At 48.8% G+C, this 15,016-nt stretch overlaps 5 protein-coding genes across 5 annotated transcripts; 2 read left to right on the forward strand and 3 right to left on the reverse strand.

The window, feature by feature from the left end:
• Window positions 1-1,012: 1,012 nt before the first annotated feature.
• BO82DRAFT_352304 (uncharacterized protein) lies at window positions 1,013-1,787 on the reverse strand. The gene has a single exon (XM_025634651.1). The coding sequence runs from the start codon at window positions 1,419-1,421 to the stop codon at window positions 1,158-1,160; it is 264 nt and encodes an 87-aa protein (XP_025494115.1). The 5' UTR covers window positions 1,422-1,787; the 3' UTR covers window positions 1,013-1,157.
• BO82DRAFT_28630 (uncharacterized protein) lies at window positions 1,559-2,884 on the reverse strand. The gene is made up of 6 exons (XM_025631538.1): window positions 2,230-2,884; window positions 2,108-2,172; window positions 1,998-2,045; window positions 1,854-1,948; window positions 1,763-1,787; window positions 1,559-1,710 (listed from the first exon to the last, which is right to left on the reverse strand). Exons 1-6 carry the CDS (start codon window positions 2,616-2,618, stop codon window positions 1,697-1,699), a joined length of 636 nt encoding a protein of 211 aa, XP_025494116.1. The 5' UTR covers window positions 2,619-2,884; the 3' UTR covers window positions 1,559-1,696.
• A 1,161-nt stretch (window positions 2,885-4,045) lies between these two features.
• Window positions 4,046-7,066, reverse strand: BO82DRAFT_352306 (SAM and PH domain-containing protein). Its single transcript, XM_025634652.1, has 2 exons — window positions 6,737-7,066; window positions 4,046-6,675 (listed from the first exon to the last, which is right to left on the reverse strand). The coding sequence occupies exons 1-2, from the start codon at window positions 6,848-6,850 to the stop codon at window positions 4,441-4,443; spliced, it is 2,349 nt and encodes a 782-aa protein (XP_025494117.1). The 5' UTR covers window positions 6,851-7,066; the 3' UTR covers window positions 4,046-4,440.
• A 2,701-nt stretch (window positions 7,067-9,767) lies between these two features.
• On the forward strand, window positions 9,768-10,241 carry BO82DRAFT_352307 (uncharacterized protein). The gene is made up of 2 exons (XM_025634653.1): window positions 9,768-9,955; window positions 10,030-10,241. The coding sequence occupies exons 1-2, from the start codon at window positions 9,902-9,904 to the stop codon at window positions 10,207-10,209; spliced, it is 234 nt and encodes a 77-aa protein (XP_025494118.1). The 5' UTR covers window positions 9,768-9,901; the 3' UTR covers window positions 10,210-10,241.
• Window positions 10,242-10,871: 630 nt separating this feature from the next.
• Window positions 10,872-13,615, forward strand: BO82DRAFT_28754 (uncharacterized protein). The gene is made up of 3 exons (XM_025631584.1): window positions 10,872-11,079; window positions 11,155-11,355; window positions 11,417-13,615. The coding sequence occupies exons 1-3, from the start codon at window positions 10,962-10,964 to the stop codon at window positions 13,450-13,452; spliced, it is 2,355 nt and encodes a 784-aa protein (XP_025494119.1). The 5' UTR covers window positions 10,872-10,961; the 3' UTR covers window positions 13,453-13,615.
• Window positions 13,616-15,016: the final 1,401 nt, after the last annotated feature.

Here is a 15,016-nt window from a genome sequence, read left to right on the forward strand (position 1 = left end):
CTGTGTCGCCCGTATGGATGTTCCGGATATTGACGCCCATTTTGTTCTTTACAAGCAGTGGAATTGTCGTCTCGTCGGACTCGGTCCCCACCGCGAGTTGCAGGCCCGTAGCGCCTTTCTTATTCGCAATCTGGGGATTGATACGCCGGTTAAAAAGCACCTTGATGGCCTTGCGCTGACCGTACTGCGTAGCCAAGTGCAAAGCCGTGTTGCCGTCTCGGGTCACGGCATTGGGATCAGCTCCGTGATCCAGCAGAAGCTCGATCATTTCCTCATTACCCCGATAAGCTGCACAGTGCAGTGGCGTGAACTTGAGCGAGTTATCATTCGCATCTACATTGGCGCCTTGGAGGATAAGTCGCTTCGATCTAGGAATGATTCCAAAGAAGGCGAGGATATGAAGCGCAGACCAGTCCTCGGGGTAGTGTCCCAAGCCTAGATCTTGCGGGACTCGATTTTCTGTGCCTGGTTCTTTCATGGGAGGTCGCCGCCAAAGCAATTTGTTCAGGAATGTCTTAGTCAGGACTTGGATGGTTTGCTCATCGTCAGCGACATCACGAGCATGATAGCCCCAATACCTGGCTGCGTAGCCGATAAATCCGCTACTCTTGGTACGTGGTGTGGCAGCTTTATGATAGTAACAATCATCGATGACTTCATCCGGCGTGATGGCAGCCAGACAAGTTTCAGCAATTTCCTTCTGGGCCGTAGGGAAGAAAACGCGGGCAACAGTGCCGCTTAGATATTCCTTTGCTGTTTTATGAACGAACCGGACAGTTCCCGACACAGCATCAACCGTCAGAATCCCGGCACTCTGAACATGTAAGAAGTGCTCAAATGTCATGCCCTCGTCCTGCTTCTCTATTGTATAGCTGTTGGTGGCATGCTTCAGTTCTGCAACGGTCAATGGTCGAAGTGCATATAAGGTCCAGTAGACATAACGGGCAGCGCTAGAATTCAGGCTCACTACCTGTTTCATCGCTTCGCCGTAGGCCTCAGTGAGGCTTTCGGGTAGATGGACCAGGGCTCGCTCTCTAAGACTTTTGTCCGTATATCGGGATATAAGATCCAGGTGTATCTTTGCCAGTAGAAAACTGACGCATTATGTCAGCTTGAGTGAAGAGCGAGATAGATGCTCTTGGCCAGAAGATTGGTACTCACACGCCATGGCACTTATCCACTATAGCATCTATAACCTCTTCGTGTAATGGGGTGTCTGATTCTTTCTCGAACAATGTCCTCAGACCCGGATCACCCCGTATTCGAGAGATAGCGTACATCTGAAGATCTTGTGAAGCTCCCAGAACACTGATGTAAGATGCATTTCCGACTTGTGTCACTTCACGAACGGTAACCAGAAGCTGTGCATGATCCGGTAGCTTCTGCAGGCGGCTGAGGACGCGCTCCTTGTCGGAAACCATATCAAGGCCATCGATGACAAAGAAAACCTTGGAGAATCGATTGACCTCCGCCCGAATAGCATTTTGGTATGCTTTGGGTGAAGCTCTTCCGTGGGCCAGGGATTCAGAATGATATAAGGACGAGGTAGCGTAGGAGAGGCTTCTTTTGCGATATACGAGCTGTGCCAGAATGTTGCGCAAAATCTCAAGCGAGGTCTGCTCCTTTGCCTTCTCTTCTTGGCAATATATGAACACGGTAGCAACGTCCGTTGAGGTGAACGTCTTCTGCAAAGAATCTATGATGGTGGATCTTTGTCCGCGTGAGTCAATCCCTTGTTTGCGTTCTTAGAGAGGTGACTTACGAGAGAAATGTCTTGCCCGCACCAGCTTCCACCAACAAGTCAATGTTAGCACAGGGGCCAAGGAACGTTCATCATCCGAGTCAGCACTCACGCGGTCCAACACAGTAAAGCGTTTTGAAGGATCCCAGTAGCCATCTTCTGTATTCGCCATTGTCGAATATCCAGCGACAGGAGTTTTGAAGTCGTCTGTTGCACAGGTCGGCAAGGATAATGAACTGCTCCGAGCATAGCTGACTTGTAAGACCGAGCGCATTCTCTTCGAACTTGAGGTCGACCTTAGGCCCTGTTGTGGATGGTCAGCAGGCTTACTTCTTTGAAACCCTGATGCCATTGGGGGACTCGTACCACAATCCAAGTCCTGCGACAGCTTCAAGATGTACCTGATTTCTTGATCGAGCGATGACCGATCACTGAGACATTCATTAGTCAAGCACAAACTCCCTAATATAAGCTGGTAGAACACGCACTCTGAGTCGGGCTGCATTGCTAGCAGCAGTAGAATCTTGTATTGTTCTAATTGGGGCAAGAAAGTCCTCTCCAGGAGGTGCTTCCGGAAGTAAGCCACATTCACACCCCCCGGTTGGAAGTAATGCTCGATGGTCTGCATTGTTGTTTGAAGCCATCCAAGAATCTCTCCCAACCCCTCAAGGCGCATCGAGTCCACGTGCCATTTTTCCTCACCCAAAAGCGTCTGATCCTTGATACGATACAAGATTTCGAGTACGTCGGTGAGTAAAGTCAAGGCTTTCTGCGAAGTTTCTTGCGAGTCTCGACCGGTACTGAGGCAGCGCATCACAATGCGGGTTGCCTGAGTGACTTTGACGAGGTCCTTGTGGAGCGTTGTCAACTGGACCATCTTTGCGTGCGGGAGTCGTCACTCAGCCGTTGCCGTATCTTCAGGGGTCGAGTCAACAAGGGTCACAGAAGCGGATTTCGAAGTTAACATGGGTAGAGAAGATAACGAAAAGAGACAGGCTCGCTAAGGGATGTATTCCAGCAAAGAATTGGGTGCCCGAGAATGAAAAGGCAAAAGAAACGAAGTATAGGAACACAAAAAGAAAAATAAGTTTGTGACGCTGGTTGGAATCTCATGAGGCAGACAAGATAAAGAATTGAGCAAAACTGACGTGTTGACCAATTGACACAGAACAAGAACGGCAGAAAGATTAATTGGCAGCACAGTTCATGGATTTTAGCCAGAGGAGGATTAAGCGGATGTCTTCTCCAAAGGGAGTCGTCCTCCAGCCGCGCTGCTGGCCTACCTATAGGTAAAGCGACAATCCATTGTTGGTCACACGCAGGGTTGATAGGCGTCTACACCCATCCCGGTATAGTCAGGGACTTTTCACTACATCTTGTACTGGTTTTCGCTCATCTTTGCAACCCGTATGACTGTCAAACTCGAGACTTCCATCCCCCATTGCATTGCGAGAGATGCGGCATCCGGCGCTCTAGAGGTCCTTTTTTTTGTGACTCGAAGTTGGAAGTGGGTAGCAAGAGATAGGACGGAGAGAATAAAGCTAATGCCATCACAGAGACAGAGAACCGCCGCTGTGACACCCGAATGTCAAGGCTGGATCAGCTCATGGACGCAGGACCGGGCATGAAGCGGGGAAGTGGTGGAGTTTCCGAGGTCGACATACTGTGAGACGGTGGACGTGATTAGCAACGCCCGCATGCAGCCACGCAGGGATGTAGTGAGGCACAGGCCACTCCCCGCCCGCCATTAACCGCCGGGTGAATCCACCCCATTTTCCCTCACTGCCAATGAGGGTCTTACTGTACCCTTGCTGGTGTGATCACAACCATCCATCCTTGAACAACGAACTTTTTAGGGGATAGATGACCTGGCAGGCACCCAGCACACTGTCCTAATAGCTCTGCCAGATTAGATGACCTTGATGCTTGGGAAGTTAACTATGAACTCAAACCGGTTGGCCTGACCGACAATTGGTCGCAGCGGAAAGGGTAACAGTGAGAGTGGGAGAAATTGAAGATTAGGCAGTGAAAGAATCAGACGCGAACTTGCAGACTAATATTTCTCCACAAACTCATAATTGCTCAACACGTCTTCAACAGAAACTAAGACCGGGAAGAGCGCGGGTCTAATATCAGTGCCCAATGCGAAAGAGAAAAAAGGAAACTATTCTGCTATGCAATATCACATTAGCAAGAAGTAGTGCTTGCCACTAGATCTTAGTCTTCGAGCCAGACGGGGTCAATCATCAGGAGTAAGGCTATCATGGTTTTGTGTAAACTATGACTACGCAAGTTCAATCTGATGTCAAGTGTAAATATGTATTTGGTTCTAAACTGGTACATGAGGAGGTCCTGCTCCAGATCATCGAGTCATTATATATGCTCAGTAGTGCCGACCGGGCGCGAGCCCGGGCCGCCAAATATTCACCCTGTCTATCCATGCTTTTCCCGTCACGGACAAGGAGACATAAAGAAAGGGTTCTCCACCACATGCGGTGTGGAGGGGTATACTGACAAGAAAGAGACATCAAATAGAAATTCGTCACGTCATGATGTTAAGAGAAGGGAAAACAAAGTACTCCTCAAAGGAGAAAGGTAGTGCAGTGCATGATAGATAACAAAAAGTAAAGCATTGGGTATCGAGTATGGGTGGAAGTATGAACTGATGGAAACATGAAGAGATAGTAGCTAACAAGCTTTCAGATAAAATTGCCGTTGTGAGTAATAGAAGTGGCATTTGCACGGCCATTTCGAAGCGCTTTGGCCAGCATCAACTCTCTCATCCAGTCAATGCGTTCGTCGCGGGTCTTGACAGCAAAGTGATGCGCCTTGGGGCCGTTCATGAAGAGCGCCTTCTTGTCGAAGGTAGTGTTGGTGGGAGAAGGAATCAGAGAAAACGCAAATGCACTTGTTCCTTGTGCTGTGTCCTGACGCTTGAGAACAGTTTTCTTGAAAGCGGCAGTCAACTTTGAGCTCGAAGGTAGAGACGAACATGCAACAGCATAGTCGTCAACATCAATATACTCTAAAGCCTTAGAGTCGCGGCGGGAAGCATCCTCATCAGAATACATGGCGAGTTGGGTACCTCGCAAAGTAAAGTGATGATCTTCCCAGTCGTGGCGTAGGAACCGATTGGTCTTCCGTTTCTTCATCCAACCACTGTGACTGACACCATTGGGACCGTTGGTTGTGAAGGGGCCTTTGCAGTGAGCCGCTCGAGGTGTCTTCTCCATATCTTCAGGAGTCTCGATTGGTGGCAACATAATACGCTGCTGAAGACGACCAGTCTTCTGTCCATGGTGACCGGGCGCAAGGTATCCATTTCTTCGGGAGGTTTCAGGCTTGGTGGAAGCTGGCCGAGAAACAACATTAGGAACATTATACATATGTCCACCAAAGCGCATGTCTGGGGGTACGGATTGTGAGCAGGCGCGAGTGATGGGCCCCGCAGGAATGGCGGTCACAGGAACGTCGACTTCAGAGAGTGGCGTACTCTGCCCATAGTGAGGATCAATGCGGTAAAAGTCTGCAGGTGATTCAGCTACTCCATTGACTTTAGGAGATTTCATGGCACTCTGCTGGGAAAATGGGTGATGCTTCCGCAGCACAGAGGGGGTGATGGTACGCTGGGCGGAATAGTTCGGGGAGAGTACAGAGCTGACTTCAGTGTGGGTGCTTGGAATTCGAAGCTTTGGAAGATGGCGAAGGTTCTCGGAGAGTGTCGCATTCCCTCTAGTGGATCCAGGAGAGCTGGCACAAGGTGACAGATGCTCAATTGGAGGGGTTGCAGGATCAGTTGCCGGCTGAAGCTTGCTCAGGCGTTGGAAGTTCAGGAAGTTGCGAACGTTTTCCTGCGGATCCCGAGGCTGCACACCATCCAGTTTGGCAGGCGAGAGTTCCAACCCAGACGTTTGATTGTGTCCCAAAGCATCTGATGAGGCAACCAAGGAAGGTGTGATATCTGACTTGGGTGTCTTGGCCAGGTTCTGAGCAGTAGCTGGGTTTCCTGGATCTCCGGTAATGAGAACCGAGCCACCTAGACATTCGATTGGGATGTCCTTTGCCATTCTTGTCAACTTGACTTGTTGCTTCTGGAATTTGCGACAGTTCTCCCCCTTGGAACAGGTGTGAAGCCTAGGCAACAATTGTTCGATCGCCACGATCGATACAGAGTCTTCAGGCACAACATCATTACCGCTGCGGCTCTTGTTGCGCCGACGGCGGCGGTGCTGAGAAGACTTGGAGTGGGTTTTGTCGTGCTCCGAATTGGGTGTAGTGCAGTCAACGCCAACATCGGCGGCAGTTGTGTTTGGCGTAGATGTGGCTTCACGGGAAGTAGGATCCAACTCACTCTGGGAGCCACAAGTGTTAGGCGAAGGAGTGCTCCGAAGTTTTCGAATGCAGCTCATCAAGCGGTGTCGCTTGCCAAAGGATTGGATGTCAAGCTCTTTTAGATCTTCAGCTTGAAGTTCCAGTAAAATGGACCCAGTGATATCGTTGATGAAAAATTTCTCAATGACAGACTCATCAAACTCCAGGCTTTGCAACCACGAGACAACATCTCGAGGAGACCACTCCAGTACGCTGAGCGCATCAAGACTCGGCCGTCGTGACTCGGTTTGAGGCACTGTCGAAGCTTGTGTCGGAGCTTGTGTCGAATCGCAATTGGGTACAGGTGTGTCTCTTCTTAAAGGTTCTAGCTTTGAAGCCGAATAATAGAGTGGAGTCGAGGCACTGATGGGAACCTCTTCCGTAGCTAGTTCGAGGCCATATGATGTCTGTGTGTAGTCCGATGAGACTCGGAAAAGGTGAGGGCCCATAGGACCTTTGACTGGATTCTCATCGATCTGGAAATGAAACCCGGTAAGACCGGTTGAGTCTGGGGTTTTGATGTCATCTGGAGTGGATGCTGTTGTTACACTTTCCGTTCCAAGCTAGAGATTTATGTTAGCATGCCTATGTTTGTTCCATTGTCTGCTGGCTAAAGTCACTTACCGAACCCACACTCATGTGGCCTGAGCTTTCTGAATAGTCATACGAATCTGAGTCGAAGTCCGTATCATAAATCTCGGTCATGTCGGTATCCGACACCGGCGGGTCGTGAATCATCGTGGGAAAGTAGTGCATCATGATATGAATCCCTTGGACCAGCCAAGGAGGAGACGTTTCAGACGGGGTCGAGAGCGTTGTGGATAGAATTGAAAGGCCACGGGGAGAGTTGAGAGTGGGGAGTGCGACGAGGGAAGTCTAGACGAAGGGGAATGCGGCTAGATGTAAATGCAGGGAGGGGGACAGGCTTCCCCAGAGGGCAAATTTAGGATTATAGTATGGAGTGAGGGAGAAACACATACCGAGGACAGGAGATTTGGGTGTATAAGTATACCCGAGTCGGTGAAGGCCGTTCTTCTAGTGAGTTAAAAAAAGAACATGTCACGACGAGTTACCAGGGATACATGGCAATGAATGGATTTGGGAAGGATGGTGGATGTGACAGATTAAGCATGCAGTTGCATGAAGCGGGGATGACTGGCAACTGTCGAATCGAGTCGCGTCGTCACCTTCGCGGCCCGTGCCCCGAGAAGATGATTTGTTGCTCTGCTGCAAGCCGGGAATTTGCCAGCGCTTCGGACCTGCTCGTTCAGCCTGCCCTGAATGTCTGATTGGCGCAGTTGCTCATCCTGCATAAACCCAGACATGTGCTCTGAGAGGACCTGGCACACGGCGAGGGGCCGTCTCAGCCATCTGTTTGGCTGACCAGCACACTACTGTTGTGACGACGGGATCGTGAGAGGTGACGGAAAACGGGGTTGGCCCATCCGAGTTGAACTCATCAAAGAGGATAAATATAGCTTCATGAAGAGCTTTAAGGTCCGATCTGTGGTCATGCCGGCGTTAATTACTCCAGGAATAGTAGTCTCGAAGCCCAGTAAATCCCATGTTGGGACAGATGAGACAATCTTGTCTGGGCAGGGCATAAGTCTAGGTTCTTCCAAGTCCTGTAACGTATAGACAGAACATGATGCAGCTGCACGGTTGTACGGGCGGCCTACTACCCCTCAATTGAGAAAAAGCTCATCGGATGTGACAGTCTTTGTGACGAGGCGTTCCTGGACTCGCATGTCACAATTCCGCATCAGGCCCTTCAAATATCGCCCACTTCCCTGCACTCGTGCACCCGGTTTCGAGGCCGTCGTTTTAATATCAACACACACCTGACAGCTGTCTTTCCTTCTGATGCGCTATTCTACTATTCTAATTTCCCATGTAATTGAATTGCTCCTGAAGAAAGGCTGATGTTGCTGTGCAGATGGCTTCCGGGGCGATGTTGTCCTCTTCTTCGATTCACTTTCGTATACTCCATTTTGGTACCTTTCACAGTCATTCGACACAGTTCAACAAGTACAACCATTCTCTAGACCGCAGTCAGTTGCAATTCATATTATCTTTCTTCCGGTGTGCAGATTGCATCATGTAATGTATATGCGCATGTCTCACCTGCATGTCCGGGTATGCCGGCCTCTAGTTTCTCCTGCGTACAACACACCAATCTTGGATGGATCGTGGCCAGGCTATTCTTCAATAGGCTCCGGGATTCCGATCTAGCCTGCGATCTGACCATACAATCAATGGGCCAGGGGTCATGATGCTGTTTAAATACCTTAGCAAGAACCCGTACCGTGTAGGGTCACCGGTCGGCAGCTTCAACACTCAAGGTAGAGAGGTAGAAAAATACCAAATGTAGTGAGGGCAAGAGAGCCCGATAGACACTAATTGTTGCACCTCGCACTGCCTATAGCTGAAAACGTATTCCGGTCATCATTATCAGCACTCGTGGCTCATGTCTCCGAGTGAAAATGCTTAGTCCGCGCGGAACTGAGAATCTAGAAAGACATTAGCCAGAATAACTATTGTTTTGCTTGTCACTCAACATAATCAAACACGTGCTTTATATGCGGCGCTAGCGAGGCGATGTTGTTGTCTGTACCAGTCAGCTGCATTCCTGCTCAACAATTCAGTCTCAAGCATGTAGGTAAACGAGCCGATTTATGGATAGGGAGCACATACTAATTCGATACGTGCAAGACCAAAGGTTTGGGACTCATGCACATCTCATGCAATGCGTGCTCTTGTAGAGAAGACCCGAGCTCAGAGATCGGAGCTGCGAATCAATGTTGTTAAGAAACAGATCGCCACGAGTTTGTATGCGGGGTTTAGGTCTCTAAGACAATAGTGGCACATCATACTTGCAGTTGCCGCAGGAGCATCAGCCTTTATACATCCAAGGATGAACCACACAAGACTAGATGATGTATATCATCTGCACATAGAGATCACAGTCAGTGAATTTAATCAAAACCAACACATGTTTCACTTGACATGAGATGCCCCCAAGATCTGGGGATGAGCATCTATGTCCGGCGCTTACCGTATGGAAGCTCTGCTATTGAATGCCATCACGAATCGCGCCCATGAAGCCGCTATCTTGAGGCTGATGACCATGTTATTTTCGCGCCATTGGTTAGAGTCAGTTCAATGGCGACAAGAACCAGCCGGTCGGTAATGCTGGTGATGGGTCAAGGCTCTTCAACGGTTCCAAAGGTCCACTATGCCATCTTTGATGCAGAAGTGATGCTAATTATGAACCTGTGCGCTTAGATGCATAGTATCAAGCCCTGAAAGTCCGATCTTGCCGGTAAATATCCTTGGTCCTTGGTCCTTGGATAGAAATCAGGTATTAGCTGCATGTTGAATCAAAGGGTCCACGAATAAAAAAGTCTTTATTAATAGGAAGCCACTGAGCTTGAAGATCAGATCAGTGACAGCTGCAGACTATGGGAATAAATTAGGCGGCTATACAAGTTCGTCTTCTTGAAATTGAGATCTGTAGCCGCTCAAAAAGAGCAATTAAGCATCAATCAATCGATGAGAGGGCGGTTAAATGTTGCTAAGTAAAGGATGTCTTCTTGTCAAGTATGAAGTTGTTCACAGATGGGACAAATCAGATCTTATCAGGACAGATGTTCCTGCACGGGCCATGTATCTCTTCGTCGGCTCTTGGTTGGCTCAGACTGGCTGGTTTTTCAGAGCGGGTGCCTTTTGGCGCCCATCGTTGAGACCATAGACTTGCACCGAACCGCCGGCGGCTGGTGCAGACAGCCAATGGTGGAGGGGAAAGCGAAGCTTGGCATGCACCTCTTGCTGTGTTTTCACAGTCTTTTTTCGCCCACAGTTGTTTCATCAGTCGCCCTGAGGGCCATCTAAACAGGACTTAGTTGATTCCAACGTACCTGGCGGCCAATGAATGTTGGGAGACTTCTAAGCGCCAGCAGAATTGTTTCTCATGGTTTGATGGGGAACAAGAAGGGCGAAATCGAACAGTATGCCCCCCATCAGAGCTACAAAGCGATGAAAAACGGGAAGATAGTGCTGAAGAAGAGGTGCTGCTTATTGAAATAGACGTGGGTTGATGTGTCTGAGTACGGCAGGAAGAGATTGTGCTGAAGGTAGTATAAGGACCCCCCCGTACCTTAATGGCGCCGGCTCCTGTCATCATGGGAGGAAGGAAGAAAGGTGCGGGCGCCAAAGGACCACTAACCACTTACTAGGGGACTAGGAGTAATTAGGGTGCAGGCGTTGATGAGGGGGACCCTGGCTGTTTCTCTGCATCCTAATTTGATGTAAACCACCCCAGGCACCTCAAGGGCCTCAAGTCAATGCTCCCAAATTTAGCTCTTAGTCGCCCACTAGTTGTCGCTCGCATCAGATCTTCCCCGCCCGCAGTTCGCATTGTTGGTTCCATCTTCATGCACCCATGCATCCACAATTAGATCTACCGCCTTCGTCGTCAAAAAATAGAAGCATCATAGCATGACGCTTTATCGCAAACTACTCTTAAATGTCCCCATCTCCAGAGATATCAAGGCACCATGTTCAACCTCAGGTTTCCACTTTCGAATTCAAGCTTCCTACTTAGTCGACACCCGAGAAAATAAACCCCTCTTTAACATCACTCAGAAAGCTTCACCCTTGCCTTTCTAATACTTGACATTATTTCTGAGGCTGGCACGTCACGAGCCTTGTGCATGCCTTATCGCACTATACCGGTCTATGAACAGTTCGATTGTCCAATCAGAGCTTCGCTGCTATTCCAACTCCTGCGAACCCATACTACCACTATATCAGCTCTTGAGTTCGTCACCAAGAAACCATTACACCCATCATGTCCAGCTCTATTTCAACCAGTGCAGAATTGGCGGTGCCGAATGAGAATATGGATGAAAGTAGTATTATAGCAGCAGGTGACAGGATTGTTCGGTCATATCGGCGTTCGCGGTCTGGTATGTTGAGTTAAGAGATTCCTATGCAGATGAGGGTCCGGCGCACTGACGACTGACTCTCTTCAACAAATACAGGCTGTTACACCTGTCGACTACGGGCAAAGAAGTGCGACGAAACACGCCCACGGTGTCTGAATTGCAATAAGCTTGGCATTCTGTGCCAGTACACCGAACCATCTTGGTGGAGAAGCCTAGAACAGCGCAAAATACACAGAGACAGAATCAAGAAAAGGATTCGGGTGACAAAGGTCATGAAGAAGGAGAAGGACCTTCAAGGTAATGATTCAGCACCAGTGGCATGAGATCAAGCACCATGCTAAACACTTCTTGCACATAGAATTCATTGACCATACCCTTCCATCTTCGAACGACTTCGAGGATTACAGTGATTCTCTATCACAATTAAGCTCAAATGAGGCGTACAGTCCGGCTTTACCTACCCCGGCAGTGCCCGCAATGTCTTCGCCGTGGGAAGCTGGATTCAACAGTCAGCAGCCACTGTGGCAGCACCCGGTGACTCCTATGTACACTACGATGGATCCGCAAGCTCAAATGCCGGGTCAGTTTCAGATGCAGCAGCTACCGCAGCAGTTACAGCTCCCAGAGGACCCACAGCAGATTGTACCACACCTTCACATGGCTCAATCGCAACAGCAGGCAATCACACAAACGCTACCCGAACCTCTATCTCACGAGATGCCGCAGTCTTTAACATCGGACTTACCTTCAATCTTCCACCCGCAGTTACCACCACAGGTATCTGTACCGCTACCCTCACAGTCATTTCTTCAACCACCTTTGGAAGTACCTCAACAACAAGTTCCAAATGCATACCCAGAGGCTCTGCATGCTCCCGAGCGATTGCACCAACGAAACCCCCAGCAAAGCACTCAGCTAAGATCACGGCGACCCTCCCGGCGACCATCGAATCGGCTACCCACACCAACTAGCTCAGGACCCAATCATTTGGCCATTCAAGGAATTACTGGTAGGGGTAGCTTTCTGTCTCAAACTCAATATAAGGTCGGCTCATCCCGATTTCAACACCAAGATAAACCATTGTCGACTTATCTGCGAACAATGAACGTGAGCAAAGCAGAGAAGCCACTTCTTAACCACTTCGTCGACAACTTGTTACAGATCATCTTCCCGGTATTGGATGCTCATCCACAGAGTATTCATAGAACGCATGAGATCCTGCGGGCACTGAAGACCAACAAGTCATACTATCACTGTTGTTTGAGTGTTTCAGCGCTGCATATCAAGACACTCAATGCTAACTCTAGCTGGGGTGATGAGAACGAATCAATTGACGACATAATGCGACATCGCTATGCTGCAATCTCGGCACTCTGCCAAGCACTGGACTCAGATGATAATCATGACAAAGTTTTAGATGCAACGCTTGCGATGATCTTTTTCCACTGTGCCGTGGGAGAACCTGACGACTACCTTCCAGATATTCCTTGGTATGATCATTTCACAGCAGTCGCAGATCTGGTCAACAAGCTCGGAATCAATGAGCCAACTCCGTTCACCCCTTTGCCTTTCAGCACATCTCTCTCGACATGGATCGATATCCTCGGGGCCACGATGCTTGGAACATCCCCTCGGTTTGCTCACACCTATCGCACTAAGCATCTCAATGGAGTATCGTCAGGCTTGCGGGACCTTATGGGTTGCGATGATAGTGTGATGTACATCATTTCAGAGATTGCGTGTCTTGATGCATTAAAGACGGAGGGTCGCCTCGATGACTACACCATCTGCCACCATGTTTCAGCGCTGACTACCCAGCTGGGATTCACGGATGCGAAATCACTAGAAGCTCCCGTCTCTTCATCCGGCCAAATTGACCCTAAGAAATTGACCCTGAATATCACTGCAACCTTTCGGGCGGCAGCTCGGGTTTACCTCTCGACTCTCGTTCCTGGCTTCGACCGCTCCCAACAAAGCACCGCCAACCTTGTTCAAGCGGTTGGAGACACTCTCCAATTTATTCCAGAAGGCCCTTACGGTTATGATCGTACCCTGGTCTGGCCCCTGCTAATCGCGGGTGTCTATTCGACCCCAGGAAGCAATTTCCGCGACATACTGGCCCAGAGAACAACTGCAATTGGCGATGCCGCCGAGTATGGCAGTTTTGGTCGAATGTACCGGGTGTTGAAGGAAACTTGGAAACTATCAGACGAGCCGATGACTCCGCTATACTCCGGTGCAAATTATCTACTACCATCCATGAATCTCGACAAGAATACGGGTCCTGCGCCCCGACCTCCTCCAGTTGAGACAATTGGGCGCCCTCTCAGAAAGCAAATGGTTCACTGGCGAGACATAATGAGCCGGAATGGCTGGCGCTATCTTCTGATTTAATCTATCTGTATATACCTCACGGGTCATCTCTGGTATGTAATTTCGTCATCTCTTCCTGGCATTGTTCTCGTGTCTGACCTATTTACTCGTCAGCGAGTGCAACAGGATTCAGAGATCCAATCTCCGGTTCAAATTTCGTTCAGGTGTTTAGGAGCAGGAGGCATAGTCCCAAACAAAAACCTTCAGTGCATTTACTTCACTTTTAAGCGTCTTGCGATTCCCCTTCATTGCATTTTTCCAATTTTCCCTTCCAGACAGTTATGTGCATGGAATTCTCCTGTCTGTTGCTGCAAGTTCTGTTCTTATTTTCCAGGCGACATCCGATCTCAGATTACCATGGCGCAGACGACCACAGCATCCACGATGGAAACGATTGACGCCAAAGATCTGCTCTCAACAGTGAATTGTACTTGGAATGAACTCTTTTTGATGTATAATTCCCTGTCTATATTGCATACCCTTTGCCTAGTGTTAGTCGGACTATCTGTTGCAAGTACTATATATATTGCTTTTGTTATTGTCCATACGTACCAACACTGCATCGAACCCAGAGCGTAAACCTTCGTTATGTTGTGATGGCTCCAATAATCTAAACGTCATACAAGATCTTCATCAGCAAGGAATCGGCGATGTCTTCTAGATCCTAATCCGAATCATAAGTGGCAATAGAATCGGATCTCGATACCCTCAAAGCTTACCTACCGAGAACTTCGGTAGATCAAACATGAAGACGGAGACGTCATCTGTAGTTCACACAATGTATTGATCCTCTTAGTCTGAATAAAATTATTGCTCGCTCTTTGTCACTACATGAGTGCCAACTCCCCGATTCTTTGAATGAGCATAATTGTATCGGATTAACCCGATGTCGTTCCTCATAAACCTTCCCACTTGAGAGTCAGCCTAAGGCTGCCGTGATAAATTTCTTTCGTATCAACTTCATGTCTCAATGGCACTAGAAGTGATCTCACGGAACAATCACGGGATGCCCACTTGATGATGTCGCAGTGGCCAAATCTATTACACCTCAAACCACTAAGACAGTGCCATTATGCATACGGCAGAGTTACGCGATTGTCTCATCCTAGAATCAGCTGTCTAACTAGGAAGGAACTCCCCCCCCTCCACAAGCCCATTCTACAGGTACGTATTCTTTGCGCCCTTAACATGAAATCGGTCATATTTACGGCTACCTCATGCTGGTATTCTGGTGTCAAGTGGGTCATCTGTATCAATCAATCGGCTCTGCGACACATTCCGCGGTCCTTCCGAAGCTGAAAAATATCTTCAACCTCCCTCACGGCTTTTTTGAGAACGGGATAATGACTGGTTTGTTGCGCGAGAATCATCAAGACTGACTGTCTGGCTTCGGGTCTGATTATTCTTATATAAACATCTGCCAAGCAGCTGCTTATATGACACTGCATGGGTACTATGGCGGAGACACAACCCAGGTGTCCGAAGGGGCCGATATATTGATCTAACAGAACTGCACCCATCCATGCAATTGATAATATCCAGTTACACATCTGCACATGTTAGCTGTATGCCCGGGTACTAGTGA

The sequence above is a fragment of the Aspergillus uvarum genome (genome assembly GCF_003184745.1).
Source record: "Aspergillus uvarum CBS 121591 unplaced genomic scaffold BO82scaffold_13, whole genome shotgun sequence".
In the NCBI taxonomy this organism is placed as follows: Eukaryota; Fungi; Ascomycota; class Eurotiomycetes; order Eurotiales; family Aspergillaceae; genus Aspergillus; species Aspergillus uvarum.